Source organism: Pecten maximus, chromosome 1, assembly GCF_902652985.1.
Source record: "Pecten maximus chromosome 1, xPecMax1.1, whole genome shotgun sequence".
Lineage (NCBI taxonomy): Eukaryota > Metazoa > Mollusca > Bivalvia > Pectinida > Pectinidae > Pecten > Pecten maximus.
This window is the reverse complement of record NC_047015.1, coordinates 21,913,287-21,933,683: the sequence shown is the minus strand read 5'-3', so window position 1 is coordinate 21,933,683 and position 20,397 is coordinate 21,913,287. Positions and strand designations below refer to the sequence as shown.

Sequence of the window (20,397 nt, the reverse complement as noted above, 5' to 3'; positions counted from 1 at the left end):
CTAACGGTGTATGATGGCTATAGGTCTTTCCGACACTTCGACTGATACATGTATACTTGTAATCAGTCTGTCTTGCACTTAGTGTGATTTCCTCCGTCTGCGATAACCTTGCATACAAGCGATTTCCTCCATCTGTGATAACCTTACGTACAAGCTGTCCCATTAACCCTTGGACAGATTTAGTTTTGACAATCTTCATAGTTATACCCCCACAACGAAGTTACGGGGGAGTATACTGGAATCAGGTTGTCTGTCCGTCCGTCTTTCTGTAGATGCAGTTTGTCCAGACAACTCCTCCTAAACCGATGGGCCAATTCCGATGAAACTTCACACAAATATTAATGATCATGTGTAGATGTGCATGCCACTTTATTTTTCACAAAATTATGGTTGCTGTGGCAACTGGTCATTATAAACAGGTTTTCTGATAAGAACCATAACTTTAAGTTTGTCCGGACAACTCCTCCTAAACCGAAGGACCGATTTCAATGAAAATTCACACAAATATAGGACTATGTGTAGATGTGCATGCCACTTTATTTTTCACAAAATTATGGTTGCTATGGCAACTGGTCACTATAAATAGGTTTTCCAATAAGAACCATAACTTTAAGTTTGTCCGGACAACTCCTCCTAAACTAAAAAGCCAATTTCAATGAAACTTCACACAAATATAGAGGACCATGTGTAGATGTGCATGCCAGTTTCTTTTCTTTCAAAATTATGGTTGCTATGGCATCTGGTCGCTATTAACAGGTTTTATGATAAGAATCATAACTTTTAGTTTGTCTGGACAACTCCTCCTAAACCGAAGGACCGATTTCAATGAAAATTCACACAAATATAGGACTATGTGTAGATGTGCATGCCACTTTATTTTTCACAAAATTATGGTTGCTATGGCAACTGGTCACTATAAATAGGTTTTCCAATAAGAACCATAACTTTAAGTTTGTCCGGACAACTCCTCCTAAACTAAAAAGCCAATTTCAATGAAACTTCACACAAATATAGAGGACCATGTGTAGATGTGCATGCCAGTTTCTTTTCTTTCAAAATTATGGTTGCTATGGCAACTGGTCGCTATTAACAGGTTTTATGATAAGAATCATAACTTTTAGTTTGTCTGGACAACTCCTCCTAAACCAAAGGGCCGATTTCAATGAAAATTCACATAAATATAGAGTACCATGTGTAGATGTGCATGCCACTTTTTTCTATCTTCAAAATTATGGTTGCTATGGCAACTGGTCACTATATTACTGGGTTATCTTAGTTAGCCTCTAATTAACAGTTCCAATCACCATTGACTTGTGCAGATTGCGGGGGTATTAGTCAGCCATCCTGGCGACAGTTCTAGTTTCACATCCAGGTCAAAAACATATCTCATGCACCCCTGGATTTAGTTCATATTTACTCCACATCATCACACCATCAATGTCATTGATTAAAGTTCAATGTCAAAGGTCAAAGTTCACACTTGACCACTTTAGGAATTAAAAAAAAAACCCAAAAAACCAGGAGCCGCAAAGCTTGGCATTATCCCCGGCGCCCCGCAGTTGGTATGAAAACCCAAATACATGTATATATCAAGCTGAAAGTAAAAGTTATTAAGGAAACAGTAATTTGGTATTTTTGATTAAGTCTTCATGGTGACAGAAAAAATACAGAAAATGGAAGGTCTGCAATAGCAAAAGGCACAACTAGGGCACTAGTTTGATATATACAGAAAGTTTCAAGGAGCTGCGTTGAACGTTTTTTGAGTTATAGCCCGGAAACAAAAGGGAACAGTAATTTGGTATTTTTGACTAAGTTTCCATGGTGACAGAAAAAATACCGAAAATGGAAGGTCTGCAATAGCAAAAGGCACAACAAGGGCACTAGTTTGATATATGCAGAAAGTTTCAAGAGCTGTGATATGAACGGTTATGGAGTTATAGCCCGGAAAACGATCTCGGACGGACACACGCATTTCGCAGGGGATAAAAATTTGTTTAGTGTACACAATATCTTGTAAACTTCTGGACATATTAAGTTCATATTCATTCCATCAATGTCTACACCTTTTTTGGTGGTCATCAGTCAAGTTTAAAGGTAGCACTTAACCAATTTTAAAAATAAATGTAGTAATCATAACTTGTAGTCTTAAGTGTCCTTGTAAGGATTGCTGTTAGATACAAAAAAGATGTTTCCCAACAGTAAGGAAAAACACAGGAGTTAAACCCGACAAATAGTCTAGAAAAGCTAAAACAATTTCAAATCCATGGATTTATTTTAATGCAAAATGAGTAATGAGGAAGTAATCTCAACAGATTACATGAAGGGTTTCATTTATCACATAACATGATTACATGTCAATAGAAATTATGCAAGTACACGATACATTGATTATCAGGATTTTCATGCCACAACCTGTTCTAGGGCGAGACATTAATCAAGATTAATTTTTCAACAATGGTTTATGATATTTCACAATGTTTGACTTGTTGATCTTGCGTGTTAAAGCCATTACCCCAGTAATGATAAATGGAAAAAATGATACATTGGCACCAATATATTCTAATAACCCAACAGATTACAATTTTCTTCCCAAGTCACATTTAACAAAATGAATAAACCATTAAACTTATCATTTTGAAATATTGAACATAAAAAAAAAAAAATACATACACATTGTGTACAAACATACAAAGATCACCCACGATCCCGTTTATAATAGAATATACAGTAGCTGATAGTTAAATGAACTTGAGGGTTAGATTTCGTTCTTTTTTTACTTGCTGAATCAACTTGTATATTAGCACCGTGCACAACTTTTAACATACTTTTGAATGTTAAAATCTAACTGTTCAGTCCCTTTAAAATCAACTTACATTACAATATTGATGTAAGTTATAGAAGAATAACCACTGTATATCAATTTCATAAAAGCTTAGTACGAACAAAAATAAATTAAATCTGAGATTCTACATTCCTAAAGATAAATAAAAATATTTTGCATTGTTAATCTCAAATTGATCCACTGGACTCAATGAAATGACCCATGAAATACAAAAATCTTACCATGTGTGCCATTTGTGAATAGCATGCCTCATAATACAAACCAGAAAGGACAAGTACAATTAAAGACGTCTTAGGAAACTGAAATTGTAGCTTAAAACCATGTATATGAAGCTGCTCTTCTCGACTACTGTAAACGTACATATATAAGTGTTTATCTTAATGTAGAATTTTTTCAGACCACAAGTATTCTACTGAATTATCATTGCGATAATTATAGTTTTCTACATTGGTTTCTGTGGTAATAATTTTTGATGTTCTAATTCACCTTTTCAATAATCTGTTTTAATTTAGGTTTGTGCTAAAAACTATGAGTGCATGTGCAAAAATAAATACATGTACATTTACAGTGAGTGGATTTGAACATTTTGAAGTTTTTTGAAACTATATTTCTGGCTCGAAAATCTCTCATCCTCAAAAGGGAGGATGATTTTGCAAGTATGATATTATTCAAACATACATGTAACTGGTTTCAAATCAACGAATGTAAATTTGTTATCTTTACAGAAATCTTCATCTTTTTGAACAACCTTTTCCCCCCATTTATATTCAGTTTAGTTTTAGTTGTTAAAATATGATTAAATGCAAAAAGAATGACAAAATCTTGTCAAAAATTACAGCATTGGTATATAAGCATTCACAATGTCAATGGTCATGGTGAAGTCTGCCAAGTTTAAGGCACATCAAATGAAATTTAGAGATTAGTATGTAGACACTCTTTCATCTATCCAGGTATATATATACACATGATATATTACATGTTGATTTCAGTACAACTCTAACTATTACATGCTGATTTCAGTACAACTCCATTCAACTATTATATGCTGATTTCAGTACAACTCAATACAAATCTCCTCATATATATTGTTTGGAAATAAAAATATTATCAACTAATAAGACACTGCACAATATGATGAATGGCTGGATACAAACACTTGTAGTTTCTTCACAATATTTTCTCATACACAACAGTACAGTAAACAACCTGTATAACTTTGGGTTTTATGTTAAGTTCAAAAACAGGTTGTCTACTAATCCTTTTTTTAGTCTTGGACTCTCTACCAGTCCTCGTGACCAGGCAGAGGGAAGGTCAGTGCAAAAGACTCCACCCCTTGCTTGAGTGCTGCTATTTTTGTCTTCACAGCTTCATCCTCATGAATTTTTGCATTGAACTCCTTGACAGTGGGTCCACAGTTCGACTGGATTTCCAAAGCCAGCTTGATTCCTGAAAAAAAAAACATGACACTGCAAGTTTTTCCTTTTATGACTCAAATGAATAACAAGAAATACCCAGGGTTTTTGCCAGCTATTTTGGGAAAGGGTCCCTGAACAAAAATTGGGAAAATATCATCGGTATTTTCCACAAATTGGGAAAATACCATCGGTGTTTCATCAAATTTGGGAATATATTATAAAATTGGAAAAATATATGAATTATACAAGCTTAGCTGTTTCTTTTCATAATATTTGTACAAATGAATACAAGTCAGCATCTCTTTTCAGGATATTTGTTTTAATCAATCAGAGAATGTTTAATTTTCTGTCTTTAGTGTGCTTAAACTCATTAACAAGCTTGTCAAGAGGGAAATCAGTCAGGTTGGAGATCGTTTGAAGCAGCTGCCTGACTTTCAGATCGGGAATTACCAGTATTTCGTTTGAAAAAGCTCGTAACTTTCATTAAATCTTTCGAATCTTTGAGCAAAATCTTCTTTGCGTAATATTTGGAATTGTGTGACATCGTCCCGAGTCCAGTACTTGATTTGACCTCGGTAAATAGAACGAGTCAATGTACGTAAACGCTTTGCATCAAACTCCCCTTTAAATGGGCGATTCAAACGCAGATATGATATGACTTCAATAAGACTATCCAAGCGCATGCGCGAATCGCAAAACCAACAACAACACGATGACTCACGGTAACATTTTAACGTTGACAAAATAATGACTGGAAGCTCGTATAAATCCAAATTTTTAGGTTGTCTTATGTTAACAGCGATTGGGAAAATACAGACCGGAATTGGGAAAATATAGACCGAAATTGGGAAAATACATGCCAATTTTCAATTGGGAATGGGTCCGTGTACCGGACCCAAAATATGCCTGGCAAAAACCCTGATACCAAAAGCAGATATCACACTTCGTTGTATATCATACATGTAGAACTGCTTGATAAAGTAGAAAATGTCTTTTCGGGCATAAATGCCCCATTGCCACTTGATACTAAAACAAAACAACGTCAGAATGTAGTTGCTAGGTGTTAAAACTGAAACAGTTGTTTTTTGTTTATATTTAGTAAAAGTGACCATGGGCTTGAAACTCAAATCACTATCAAAAAATAAAGTTGCTAGGAGTTAAAATTGAAGCTATAGGCCATATGACTGGATAGTCAATCAGAGGGTAATAAATGGCAGCCATTTTGTTTTTTCATCATATCAACACTGCCATTGATTGTCCTAGATGACCCAATCACATGTACATACCAATTTTCATTAAAATTGGACATTATCTAAATTTTGACTAATCAGAAGCCTCCATTTGGCCACCATCTTGAATCATAATTCAGCATTTTTCAATAATTTGAAATGAGGTTTGTTATGTTATCATTCCTCTCAGATCCAGTCAAATTTTGTTTTATTCCAATCAGCTGTTATGAAGAAGAAATCAATTGTTGACAGACAGACGATGGACACCACAGTATGGTATAATCTCACCTTGGTCCTTTGGACTAGGTGAGCTTATAACCAGACAGATCCCTGAGGGATCTTGGCACTCATCATTGAATGATCTTCCTTCAATCTTCTTTCGAAATATTTAATAACTTGATATTGTACAATAAACCAGAGCAACCTGCAATAGTCAAAATCCAAGATGGCCACCTGTCAGCCATGTTGTTTCCCAAAATGCAATATGCTCAACTACTGACCAAGGGGAACTTACATATGAAATAAGAGAAAGATCGATTTTGCAGTCCCCTAATGGAATATGCAAAACCAGTGACTATGGGAAACATACATATCAAATTTCAGAAAAATTCTTCCATTACTTTTTGATAAATAGTGATAACATACTTCAATTGTCAAAGTCAAAGATGGCTGTCTGTCAGCCATGTTGTTTCTGATTGATCCTATCTGATGATGGGTTAAAAATGTATTTGTGAATTGAAGTTAACAATCATATTGTAGAGATCTGCAATTTTCTATCCTATAGTCTGAAATATTTGCTTCGCAGGCCCTACTTGTTTGATCCACAAAACCAATGCCAACCAACTGCATTTAGAGTATACCACTACCAATATCAAAACATGGTACCTAATGGCTACAACTACTTCATTGATAAGAAACTTCTCTGAATTTTAACTCTTTTCTCATACACCAATTTCAATAGCTGTATATGATTTCATACTACTTGTATTTTGAGCACATCAATCAATCAATTAGCATTATTTTGAGCACATCAATCAATCAATTAGCATATATATGTATTTGAAAATTGATAATACACTAAACACTACGCAAATAAACAAACCTCTGTCAATAAACTCGACAACTTGTTCAAAATCTGCTTCTTTCAAATTCCTGGATGTGAGAGCTGGTGTTCCTATCCTCAGGCCACTTGGTTTCAGGGCACTCTTGTCCCCTGGGCAAGTGTTCTTGTTGATTGCAATGCCTATTTCCTCAAGGATTTTCTCACCACGGGCTCCATCAATCTTGTTAGGGCGAAGGTCTACCAAAATCAGATGATTGTCCGTTCCACCTATATAATAAAGACAAAATTAACTCAACCATTGTAAAACCAACATAAATGTGTCATTTCAATTAATCATTGGATGATTGTGGATTGGGGAGTAAGTGTAATAACAAAAGGCTCAGACGGCCTGCATCACTCACCTGGATATTTCAGCTATTATGGCAAAATACTTAAAAATTTAAGCTATATTTCAAATATTTTCCTTCTTTTGAACTGCCTCTCACAATGGTTTAAACTACAGAGTGAGTGCCATATCCTTCATTTTAACATTGGTTTTTATTTGTCAAATAATGCTCCAGACCAAATTTCACCAAAATCCATTCAGGCGGTCAGGAGTAGTAAGGATCTAAGGATTTACCTCCATTTCCACTATTGTGCCCCACTCCTCTGGCCCTAGGGGAGCCTCATCCTCTGTTGATATGTTAGATATCCTTTGCCCATTAATGTTACAGGCAAATTCCATTAAAATCAATTCAGGCATTCAGGTCTAGTGGGGATTTGAAAGATTTAACTCAATTTGCCCTATTCAGGGGAGCCACACTCTCCTTTCATACGTTTCATCTTCTTTGCCCAATAATGCACCTCCACCCTCCAAATCTCATCATAATCTATACAGGATAAGTAGGGATTTAAAGATATGTTGAGGGGCCATGGCCAGGTGAGCTAAAAAAATTGTTCATAATAATATCATTAAACAAGAGGGGCATGGGCCATAACAGTCATCCGACTAAACTATTTGTGATTGTGTACTTTATTAAATATCAAATAGAAAGGGGCCTAAATCCCTGATTGGCATGGAGTTTTGGGCTGAGAAGTTGTTTGAAGACTTGAGTCCTGTAATCTTGAAAGAAGTTCAAGGTTATTCACTTGAACCAACTTGGTAACCCTTCACCCAAGCATGCTACAGGCCAAATATCAAGTCCCTGGGCCAATTGGTTATTGAGAAAAAGCCATTGATATCGACTACTCCAATTATAATGTTAACAAGGATTTGTAGACGAACGTACAGACAGATGTATTTGTAATTAATATACCATCTTAAAATTGAAATGACCTCTGGGGACGGTGATGAATGCTCTTGTATATCTAGATCTATAGCTACTATAAGGAACGTAATGTTACACTCATCATATACAGTTATTTGTTTCCTTTTAGCAGTTACCCTCATCATTTTTCAAATAAACATATCAGATACCAGCATCATAGACTCACAGTCACCGCCATCATGATGAAACTTACAATGTGAATATCAGCTTAATTATACCAATTATCGCTAACTCATCGCTTCAGATTACATTTATATTAAAACAACTATTGAAATGCTTACTCAGAAAGGCATAAAAAGTTGGAGAACATTGATAATTCACATCAGTTAATACTCCTTGTTTCCACCCTCCACCATAGTGGACGTGGGTACCGCTATGGTATCGATAACTTTTTCTTATAAAGTTTTATTGTAGATAAACTCACCGGTCACAATGGTGTATCCTCTTTTTTGCATAGCTGCACACATGGCCCTGGCATTACTGATGACTTGTTGTTGGTAAGTCTTGAATTCTGGTGTGCATGCCTGTTTCAGGGCTACAGCAACACCTACAAACAGATTGCACACAACAAAATGAGCAAATACCACATCGAAGAGCGACTTATAATCAGTTTCAGGATGTAATAAGGCTGAGATATACTGTAAAGGATCGATGGGTGTGAGGTCCAGACTCCAGACAAAGGTTATGATGGACAGTGTACCAGTTATATCAGTTTGTTATGATTCATGACCGTTTTGCAGGCATATGAAATTAATGTTGCTGGTAATTGTTTCAATACGATACTTATTTCTCAGACTACCAATACCAGTTCCAGAATTTTGGACAATAATACTGCTCATTTTCGCGTTGACAGTAAATTAATTATCCAAACCTTGCTGGACACAATCTCACCTAGAGATTCCCTCACCTTATGTTGAACCAATGAAACAACTTCAAAAACCAATTCTACACTCGCATGCTTCAGATTTTTGTTTATTAAATGGTTCACAAGATATATAGAATTTTGAACTCTGAACAAATACAAGGAACACTTTAATATTTGTATCTTTATAACCCTTATTTTGGGAAATCCTATGCTCTGCCATTATTTATGTCAAACATTTCAAAAGTTCATCTGACGTTCAGATATAAACACTATCATGTCCAGACTCATCCCTATGACTTTTACCTTATAGCACTCTGAATGATTGTGTAAGGCAGCTCTGATGATGTTTAGTTTAGCTAACCTAAATGGGATAGAATCAATTCCTCTTTTGTACACAGATAGGCTGACTACCAATAAAAGGTCCAAAATCATGTGGCTAATTTCCAAGCATACAGAAGATAACCATCATTCCAAAGATTCTACATTTAACCACAATTAATGACAATTAGTTACTTTTATATGAGCATCTTGCCAGTTTGAGGTGCTGAACATGTAAACTGTTACCAACATTCCAGCAAGCAGTTACCCTGGTAAATGAAACCGAAAGTATACAGCAAAAACATGTGTTCTGTTAAATTAACATAAAATGTCAGAAGCCTATGTATTAATTAACTTGCTTGGAAAATGTTTCTCTGGGTATGCTTCAGGACAGATCATAACTACAATTGTATTTCTTTTTCTTTGAACCATGAACACAAATTTAAGAAGACATCTGCTGAATGACAAATTGTCTAAAAGACTTCCAACACTCCATTATAATAGTCAGTAGTCATTCTTTGTAACTTGACTTTGCAATTATGCATATCATAAGTGACATAAGAATGTGTAATTCGCTTAAATCTTGCTCATAAAATTTTAAAAGTTTACACACTTTATTGAGTTTTTTTTCCCCAGGAGTTATTAATTTACCAGTGTATTACAACATTTAAAAGAATTACCTTAATTTTCCCTATGGTTGACCAGACACTTCTTGATTCAAGACCCATCATTTATACAAACTGAATTTCCCTCAACCCTGCAAGGACGGTTCAGATAAATTTGGGCAGAATTCTGCCATTGTAACAGAAGGATTTTGAAGAATTTGAAATATCTCCTTCAGCCTCCTGGGAGTTAAGCCTCACTGTTTATATAAAATGGGTTCCCCTTCACTAAAGCATACTTCAGACCTAGTATGGACAAAATACTTTCATTCCTTCATCAGAAGAAGGATTTTAAGGACTGTGCCATACCTCCTTTATTTGGCCCCATGTCTCAGGCCCCTGGGGGATCAGCCCAACCACTTGTACAATTTTGAATCACCATCACCTAAGGATTATTTCAGCCAAATATGAGCAATATTCTGTGCAAAGATAATGAGAAGCAGTTGTTTATAGCAATATAGCAAAATTGCCCCCTTTTGGCCCTGCCCTACGCCTCAGCTCCCTTGAAGCGCAACCACTCACACACCATATGGACCTATGGCATAAGCTCACCTGAGCCATTCAGACCAGGTGAGCTAAAATATCCTACCAGCTATCTGATGGTTGTGAGGTCCTCCCTGAAGCCCTGGAAAAACTGCCTCGTTTATCTTCTTTTCCATGTCATACATGACTTGATTTCCGTTCTTCAGTACTTTCCTCACACCTGTAATTATAAGGAAACCAAGGTACCTATGTGTCTATAACCTGTGAAGAAAAGAAAGCTCAGAACAGATTTAAAATTAATATAGATTTATCAGTTGTAGTTTATTCACGAAAGTATTTTACCAATTTTTCTAATTGATTAAATGTTTGGCTTCATGTGTGATGGCAGCGATCACATAATGTAGCACAATCATTATAGATTTATTGGTTAACACACTGTGGATTCAGTTTATACCTTTCCTGTAGAAAATGATTCCGGATCGAGGCCCTCGGAGAGTCTTGTGGGTTGTGGTAGTTACTATGTCACAGTATTCAAAAGGATTTGAAACGAGACCAGCAGCAACTAAACCACTAACATGGGCCATGTCAGCCAATAGGTAAGCATCGTTCTCATTGGCAATCTCACGGAATCGTTTGTAGTCAAGGTTTCTTGAATAACAACTCACACCTGCAAAAATAAAGCGTTAAGTTTATTACTTGTAAGGGGAAAGGAACCCAATTTCAGTAAGGACGAGCTATGTACCAAGGTGTTGTGCCTTACTCAATAGTACAGGTCTGGTCTACCACTTTATCTAACCAGAGGAAAAAGTAATTGGTTAAGGATAGATGCATATGGCAGAGACATGAGAAGAAAATGCAATGAACAAGTGGTCTTATGTCTATACATATCCTACCACACAGAAGTGGCATTGATAGGACTGTAAATGCAATTAGTTGCATGACCATAATGGCATAACTGCAATCATGTGGATTGTGACAGTCATCTGTTAAAGTAACGGTCTTATCTAATTGGTCACACTGTAGATTCAAATGTAGTCATTTTTCCAGTTCAAATTACCATCCACACAAAAACCAAAACATTTCGAAAATATCAACACAACCTTTAGATATATCTTGATATGACCAGCAAAGTTATTATATATGATTAATAATGATCATAAATCCAGACATTTAAATGGTTAAATACTTTTCATATGTCTTACATTGACAATAAATAGTAGTTCAGGTAACTGAAAAATATGCAGAAAGCATGAAATTGTTTTCTGAATGTTATCTTCAGAATTTTTCGATGGAATGTGATAGTGGGCGGTTGGTGGGGATAGTTCTGCATGAGGAATGTCCACAAAACCATGTGTAGATTTGTTTAGGCTTGATCAAGTCCTCATAAACATGTTCACTGAAGAGGACACACTTACCAGCTACAATCATCTTTGGAAGGAACATTTTGGCATTTTCATGGAGGCGGTCATAATCAATGAGTCCAGTTGCGGGATCAACTTTATAGGGGAAGGACTCAAAGTAAACGGACGTGGCTGATATCTTTTTAGATGGGGTCATGAAGCCATGGCTGAGGTGACCTCCGTCAGGTAGATAAAGACCCATGATGCGTCCATGAGGCCCCACCAAGGCAGTGTATACAGCGAAGTTGGCAGGTGATCCAGACAGAGGTTGTACATTTACTCCCCATTTGTCACTATCTAATCCATAAGCCTCTAACGCCCTCTTCTGGCACAACACCTCAATCTGGTCAATAAACTCATTTCCACCATAGTACCTGTGTGTTTAATAGAATCAATCTGATCAAACAAGCAGATAGTGCATTGTTTTACAGCTGAAAACAGGCTGTTTTTTCGAGAAAGAACAAGTTATTTCTTAAAAGGATGACAAAAGTTTACAAGGAAATACCACTACAGTTCCCGATCTTTGTAAACACATGCTGCTGGAACCCAATCTATGTAAACACAGGCTGCTGGAACAATAAGTACCAAAAAGCACTGGAAGCCATCAAGCAAAGTTATTCTTCATGCAATATTGTAAATCCTTAAAAAATAATATTTCCCCATTTTTTACTTAACCACTCAGTACTTGGTCCTCATCTTGTAATTCCTAAGTCTGTACATGCTTATATATAATTAATAGGATTGATATTTACTTGAATATACATCTAGATCTGACCAACTTTGAATTTTTACATCATGAAATTAAAGTTGTGGATAGAAAAACAGCATTTGATCCACCTAGCCATATTTATTGTCTTTATCGTTCATCTTTGACATTTCTGATACTGAAAGATGGTCAAGGTCCACTTCAAGGCCCTTTATACCCCATAATTTGATAGATCTTTTAGCCCTTTACCTCATCATTCTATAGATCTTCAAGACCCTTAACTCCATAATTCTATAGATCTCCAAGGCCCTTTATACCATAATTCTATAGATCTTTCAGGCCTAGCTACTTCATAATTCTATAAATCTTCAAAGCCTTAAACCCCATAATTCTATAGATCTTCCTGGCCTAGTTACCCTATAATTCTATAGATTTTCAAAATCCTTTACCCTGTAATTTTATGGATCAAATATTAAATACTGGTGGCATCTACAAATCTATATCAGTCAAATGAAAGACTGATTTCTCTCTCTCATCTTTTCCCTTCTTTCACTCTTCGAACTTCTTCAAAACATTTAAAAACTTTATATAATGCTACATAGCAGGAGCAACCTGCAATTTTCAAAATCCGAAATAGCAGCCTATTCTTTTTTCCAATTGATCCTAAAATGCAATATCTACAACTAGGGACCAACAGAAACTTGCATATAAAATTTGAGGATGATCTCCTCAGCACTTTCTGAGAAATAGAGATAATAAGAATTGTTTACGGACAGACTGACAGATGGACCATGGTCATGGATGGTCTAGTAAAACAAATTTGTTCAATGGTTTTGATCAAGCTTTTTTAATAAACAGTTCAAACTGACAAATAATAATCAATCAGATTCATTAATTCCATCACATATCATTTTAGACTATCATTATTATTGATTTGCTGACCTTTGACCTGGTTGACCCTCAGAGTACTTGTTGGTCAGACATGATCCTAAAGCTTGGTGAACTGCCTTGCTAGTAAAGTTCTCCGAGGCAATCAGTTCAAGTCCCTTTCTTTGTCGCTCCTTTTCATTAACGATTATCTGTGAAATCTCAGGATCTTCCACTCGGATATCTGTAGTCATGTTCCAGTGATCTCCTATACCGTTCATGATTCACGTTCTTTCTGAATAAAACAAATTTCAGGATAAACTGTTTATAATACAACACTGAATGCCTTTGGCCCAACAGTTGTTTAGACCAAATTTACTTGATTCCCTTTTCAGACATCAATAATACAAGAGGCCCAATGGGCCTGTATCACCCACCTGGCTCTACAGCAAATTTGCAGGTGATTGAGGATATTTCTACAGACATAATGCTGATAACAAATTTATTTAAATATCAGAGTAAGCTAGGTTTATTCATGTCAATAAATTTTCTAGTCCTTCATTCCAGCATACTATTGGCCTAATATTGGGTCTTGGTGTCTCTTGGCTATCGCAAGATTTAAAAATATTTAACCTCTGTGACCTTGAATGTAGGTCAATGTCATTCATTTGAACAAACTTGGTAGCCTTACACCCCAACGATTTTTGGAAATCTGCAGATGTATTTTTTTTTTTTAATTTCAATTGGATGCTTTTTAACTTGCACTGTCAGCTTTAAAAGCTTTCAGGCAAGACAAGCTAAAAAAAATCCCATAATGAACCCAGTTTTTATCCAATTTATAATACTTTTTATATGGTTGAAACTAGCAGTAAAAGGTTACTGTAGATATAACTATAGCAAGATAGAGTTAGCGAATAAAGTTATGAAGAGCAAGGTATAGATAATGTAATACAAAGTGTAAAATGAACACGATACTCAACTATTTAGGTCAAGGTAAACAAAAGGGTAATATGTTTTTTTTTTTTTTTAGATTTTAACAAGAATGTAACTAAGTTACTAACCAGACCTTTATGGATTTAACAATGTTTTCTGGAGTATTTTGGGAAATTTTAGAAGTAAATTATATTTTTACACCAAAAAACACCAAATTTGACATTTGACTGTCTCTTTTCTTACCTATTTTGTGCAATACTTAATTTTATGATTTCTGCATTTTTTGCATTATGGACATAATTCAAACTGCTTATTCCTTATTCCTATTTGGGAATTTTTTAAACTAAAATGCACTGTTTTGTGCATAGTTATATAGACAGAAAAATACTAGTTATTCAGGGATTATTTTGTTTGGTGACATTACTACATGTAGTGCTTTTAAACCCAACAGGATGTTGTATTCTACATCATACTAAATTATAACATCCCAATGCAACTTTAGACCAAGGTTATGGCCTCATTTCCTTTATCAGCTTTAATTGATATATTCATTAAAGTTGAATAGAAATCATCATTTTTCAGAACTAATTAAAAATCAAATAAGTACGTAGATCAATAACAAACCCTTTTTAATCAAAGTTATACAATATTTAAAAAAAGCAAGAATTCCATGGAAGTGGCTGTGTCATCTGTGCAAAAAGTTGGGCGATTACAAAATTTGCACATATATTTTTTATCAGTAACCTTGACCTTTGGACCAGCAAACAAGAGGCGCTCACCTGGCTCTACAGCAACTTTGAAGTTGATTGAGGTCATTTCTACAGATACTATGCTGATAACCTCTTTATTCAAATATCATAGTAAGCTAGGTTTATTCATATTAGTAAATTTTCTAGTCCTTCATTCCAGCATTCTATTGGCCTAATATCAGGTCTCGGAGGCTCTTGGCTATCGCAAAATGATTGTTTACAGATTTAAGCCGATTTCACCCCTGTGACCTTAAATGTAGGTCAACATCATTCATTTGAACAAAATTGGTAGCCCTTCAACCCAGCATGCTACAGGCCCAATATCAAGTCCCTGGGCCTCTTGGTTATTGAGAAGAAGTCATTTGAAGGTTATAGCCTATTTGACCCATGTGACCTTGAATGAAGGTCAAGGTCATTTATTTCAACAAACTTTGTAGCCCTTCACCCCAGCATGCAACAGGCCCAATATCAAGTCCATAAGCCTCGTGGTTATTGAGCAGAAGTCATTTGAAGATTATAGCCTATTTGACCCATGTTACCTTAAATGAAGGTCAACGTCATTTATTTGAACAAACTTTGTAGCCCTTCACCCCAGCATGCAACAGGCCCAAGATCAAGTCCCTGGGCCTCTTGGTTATTGAGCAGAAGTCATTTGAAGATTATAACCTATTTGACCCATGTGACCTTGAATGAAGGTCAACGTCATTTATTTGAACAAACTTTGTAGCCCTTCACCCCAGCATGCTACAGGCCCAATATCAAGTCCCTGGGCCTCTTGGTTATTGGGCAGGTTATTGAGCTCGGGCAGGTGAGCTAAAAACTGCATGAAATCTCCATTATACATAGTATACATTCTCAATACAAACGCAAATGATTTTTTGTTCACATTGCGGAACTTGAATATGGAATTTGAAGAGGTAACTTTATATATACCTATATATTTTATTTTACAATAAAAGAAAGAAAAGAAAGTATTGACAACACAAAATATTTGGGCCCCAACAAAACATGTACATAATGAAATTATAAACAGAGTAAATATGAGTAAATTCCTACCGGAGTCTTTCCAGTGGGATATGCAGCAAGAACAACTTTACAACTGTTACATTATTATATCCATAGTTTCCATCGAAATATTTTCCGTGTCTTCGTACTGTTTGTGCACGTGTCATAACGCAATTAAAGTGTGATAAAACCACACAACAGCCCAAGTGTAGTGTAGACAATAGGACAACATCCGAGGAGTGCTAGTGTAGATACGAGTAAAAATCGGAACTCCTCAGACTGTTTACTTGTTATGAAAATGGCTGCACCCACGAAAAACATGTGAGAAGATGGATAGAGTATTTGGGATTAATTCGTTATGCATTTTCCAGCATTTATTTGGAGACTATTTTCAACATGATTTGAAAGATAATTGAGAGACACTGGCCATCTTTCTGCTCAAGTTACAGGTAAGTGCTTCTGTTTGGTGTCGTTCGCGAATACAGTTGTAGGTCACATAGTGTACAGATATAGTGTAGAAGATACAGGTGTGTCACCGTGAACACCTGAGGTTAGAGTGAATGCGAGTGTGACGAAGCACGTTCTTTTTATAGCAGCGGCGGCTTGGTTGTATCCACGCATAACAAAAAAGAAAAATGTCTGCCCGTCCTTAGATACGACACTACCATAACTGGGGATTGTCTCGGAAAAGATTTTTGGAAATCTGTAGATGTATTATTTTTTTAAATTTCAATTGGATGCTTTTTAACTTGCACTGTCAGCTTTAAAAGCTTTCAGGCAAGGCAAGCTAAAAAAAATCCCATAATGAACCCAGTTTTTATCCAATTTATAATATTTTTCATATGGTTGAAACTAGCAGTAAAAGGTTACTGTAGGTATAACTATAGCAAGATAGAGTTAGCGAATAAAGTTATGAAGAGCAAGGTATAGATAATGTAATACAAAGTGTAAAATAAACACGATACTCAACTATTTAGGTCAAGGTAAACAAATGGGTAATACGGTTTTTTTTTTAGATGTTAACAAGAATGTAAGATTCAACTAAGTTACTAACCAGACCTTTCTGGATTTAACAATGTTTTCTGGAGTATTTTGGGAAATTTAAAAGTAAATTATATTTTTTCACCAAAAAACACCAAATCTGACACTTGACTGTCTCTTTTCTTAGCTATTTTGTGCAATACTTAACTTTATGATTTCTGCATTTTTTGCATTATGGACATAATTCAAACTGCTTATTTCTTATTCCTATTTGGGAATTTTTAAAACTAAAATGCACTGTTTTGTGCATAATTATATAGACAGAAAAATACTAGTTATTCAGGGATTATTTTGTTTGGTGACATTACTACATGTAGTGCTTTTAAACCCAACAGGATGTTGTATTCTACACCATACTAAATTATAACATCCCAATGCAACTTTAGACCAAGGTTATGGCCTCATTTCCTTTATCAGCTTTAATTGATATATATTCATTAAAGTTGAATAGCAATCATCATTTTTCAGAACTAATTAAAAATCAAATAAGTGGAGATAGAACCTGGGTTTGTGTGTTCGGGGGCGAACATGTTTGAAGGATGGAGTAGTGAAGCAGGTCGGGTTTTAATTGTAAATACTGTACATAGTTGTATGGTCACCTAGCTTCGGACTAGAGGGAATTTCCCTTTAGCTCAGTCGGTAGAGCGGCGGACCAGTAAGCTGAGGGTCACGGGTTCGATCCCGGCTGGCTGCACTCTACTACTCCTTGAACTGTTACACTCAATTGTAAACTACTTAATCATATTGCAAAATTAAGACTGAGTGCAGTTGACACATTGCATGAACTTGAAATTTCCTAGAGAACTGCAGTGATAAAACACAATGCCCTACATAAGAATGATCATTGCATATTTTTCTATTTGAGTACTACAGTGAAAGAAGACAATGCCATGTGCATCACAATATTGTACAACATTGTGATACCGCAAGATCTATTCATTTCATGTATTTAATTACAAAATAATTCATCATGGATACAAAAATTATTGTCTAAAAAAGACAACTTCTCCAAATCAAAAGTCTGAATTGAGGAATAAAGCCTTTCTTTCAGGAAGATTAAACAACAAATTATGTAGGCTGTACCATAATACAAGTAAAATATACTATAATCCATACACTGTTTATTCTACCAAAAAAATAATAAGATATCTGTGGTATTATTTTACCTGTATATATATAAATGTAAATATATAAATGATAAGTTGTGATGATATACATTTTTATCATTTTGACAGTTTCTGATATTTCACAGGTAAAGGTGTGTTAAATCATATAGGGAAAATTTAAAAAGTTGCAATATTTTTGCTTTTTAGTTTTTTTCCCCCAAGTAAAGTCTTAAAATTGTTTAGCTATTGTATTTCAGTTCAAAATATTATATTATCAAGTAATACATCTACAGTATGTATGTACAATTACATAAAGATATATAAATAAATGGATTAGACAACAGGCTAAGCCTCACAATATACGCGTACGGGTCCTTTCCAATAAATCCCGTTTAATATTTGATTGTTGGTAAAATAAATTGTTTTTCTAAACAATGACACAGTTTGGCAATGTATTGTTTTTTTTTTAATATCATACAGATATGGCATAGAAAAAAAAACCATATCGTCATTGCGTCCTCAACCTGGGACCAGGCCTGTTACACAAGCTCCATGATGAAAGATGTTTACAAAGTCAAATTAATCACCGACTATGATTTAAAGCATTAAATATTGTACAGTATTTTAAACAATGTCATGTTAATGCAGTTTTCTCGTTTTGGCATTAAAATGAAACAAAATTAAATGTCAAGAAAATTGTACAATATTCACATACCAAGTTCAATGTTTTGTTTCGTATTCCCGCCCTGCAAAACACATGTGCACTCCTCTGCACTTTGAAGCAAGAAGGACGAAATTGCTGTTTTCCCGGGATTTATAGACTTTACAACGAATCAAACAGTGGCTTACATTACCCAATTAAAATGTTTGTTACAGTGCGAGAAAAGCGGCGCGTTCGAATACGTACTTTTAAATACAAGGCGTTTAATTACTATATTTACTAATGTTTAACTAATCAGTGTATCTTGTTATAAGTTTAGCTAATGTTTAACCAATCATTGTACATGTATCTAGTTATACGTTTAACTCATGTTTAACCAATCATTGTATCTAGTTATAAGTTTAACTAATGTTTTTACTAATCAGTGTATCTAGTTAAGTATTACTATATACAATCTTCTGAATGCTATCCCTTGTCCTGGCTTCGGCAAACGCCAGAGAAAACTCTGCTAGGAAGGGTTTCATTGCGGTATATTTTGTTTTTTTTGCATATCAACTAAAACGTCTTGATATGATATGGTTCTATGATATAAAATACGCGGTGATCAGGACCACCAACAACATAATATAATCAGGCGTAGAAGTTGATGGTGTGATGTTATAGTGTGAATTCAATAAGAACTTAAAGTGTCATAAGGTTCATGAGATATCATGAGCACAAGCTTTTTATTTCAACAGTAGTCGAGTTTGTCCTTTGACCTTAAACCTTGACCACCAGATTTTTTTTTTTTACATTTCAAAAGTGCCATGTGTTACATTTGGCCTTTAACCTGACGGATAACCACCAAAACCTATTTAGGCGTAGAAATTGACGGTGTGATGTTATGGTGTGATAACGAACAAAATCAGTCCAGGGGTTCAAGGGATATCATGTACATCTTTTTTTAATTGTCAAAAGATCACCTTTTTGTGTCTGGTACACAAGGTTATCACAGACGCACATACAAAGTGATTACTACATCACCAACCACTTACTAGTGTGTGTTTGTGTGGTGTGTGTGTCATATATTGGGGTGGGGTGGGGTTATAGTTATAATTCTTGTTAGCGCTCTTACTTTAAATGGAATATGATCAAACTTCAAATAATAAAGCATATGGTAAGGTATGGTAATTTCTCGAACGAGTCAGTGGCAAGGGTTTTCTTACTACGCATAGAAAATCTTTGCTTTCTACATTGTGACTTCATTTAAAAAAAAAGATTTTGACCTCGCATCATATAATGATCATTTGTTTCAGGGTTCAATTTTATGGTCATGACACTACAGGAAATATTGAACATCGACATGAAACAAAATTTAATGTACCCTTCCATGCTAATTGTCTCGATGTCTAGACTTTTTTTGGGAGAAAACATGCAAGTTAAAAAAGGCGATTATTTCAAGATAGTTAAAAGCCAAAATTCTCTGTAAATGGTTAGTGGTTACAGGGGAAAACCTGTTTTAGTTGTGAGAACTGTATCTACAAGTTCCAGAGGGCTTATGTGCTGCGCGAGGGGAATTACCGAGTATTAATCAGTGTCTTATTATCATTCTTTCTCATGCTGTACATAAATCGTTTGTGATATTGATAATATTTACTGGGACCATATTGCCGATGAGCACGTCCCTTACCAAATAGTACCCAAAGCCAAACCATATAAAATGGACTGTAATCGTAGGCCAAGACATGCATATATGAGAAACAAAC

At 35.2% G+C, this 20,397-nt stretch overlaps 1 protein-coding gene across 2 annotated transcripts; it reads right to left on the bottom strand.

Moving 5' to 3' along the window:
* Window positions 1-2,250: 2,250 nt before the first annotated feature.
* LOC117327672 (serine hydroxymethyltransferase, cytosolic-like) lies at window positions 2,251-18,814 on the bottom strand. 2 transcript variants are annotated; one of them, XM_033884756.1, is made up of 8 exons: window positions 18,707-18,814; window positions 13,233-13,452; window positions 11,600-11,958; window positions 10,639-10,851; window positions 10,291-10,404; window positions 8,281-8,403; window positions 6,589-6,816; window positions 2,251-4,288 (listed from the first exon to the last, which is right to left on the bottom strand). In XM_033884756.1, exons 2-8 carry the CDS (start codon window positions 13,436-13,438, stop codon window positions 4,122-4,124), a joined length of 1,410 nt encoding a protein of 469 aa, XP_033740647.1. In that variant the 5' UTR covers window positions 13,439-13,452; window positions 18,707-18,814; the 3' UTR covers window positions 2,251-4,121. The 2 variants fall into 2 exon arrangements, with proteins under 2 accessions (XP_033740647.1, XP_033740655.1); XM_033884764.1 differs by having other exon boundaries at window positions 13,233-13,448; window positions 18,707-18,770.
* Between the last annotated feature and the right edge of the window lie 1,583 nt (window positions 18,815-20,397).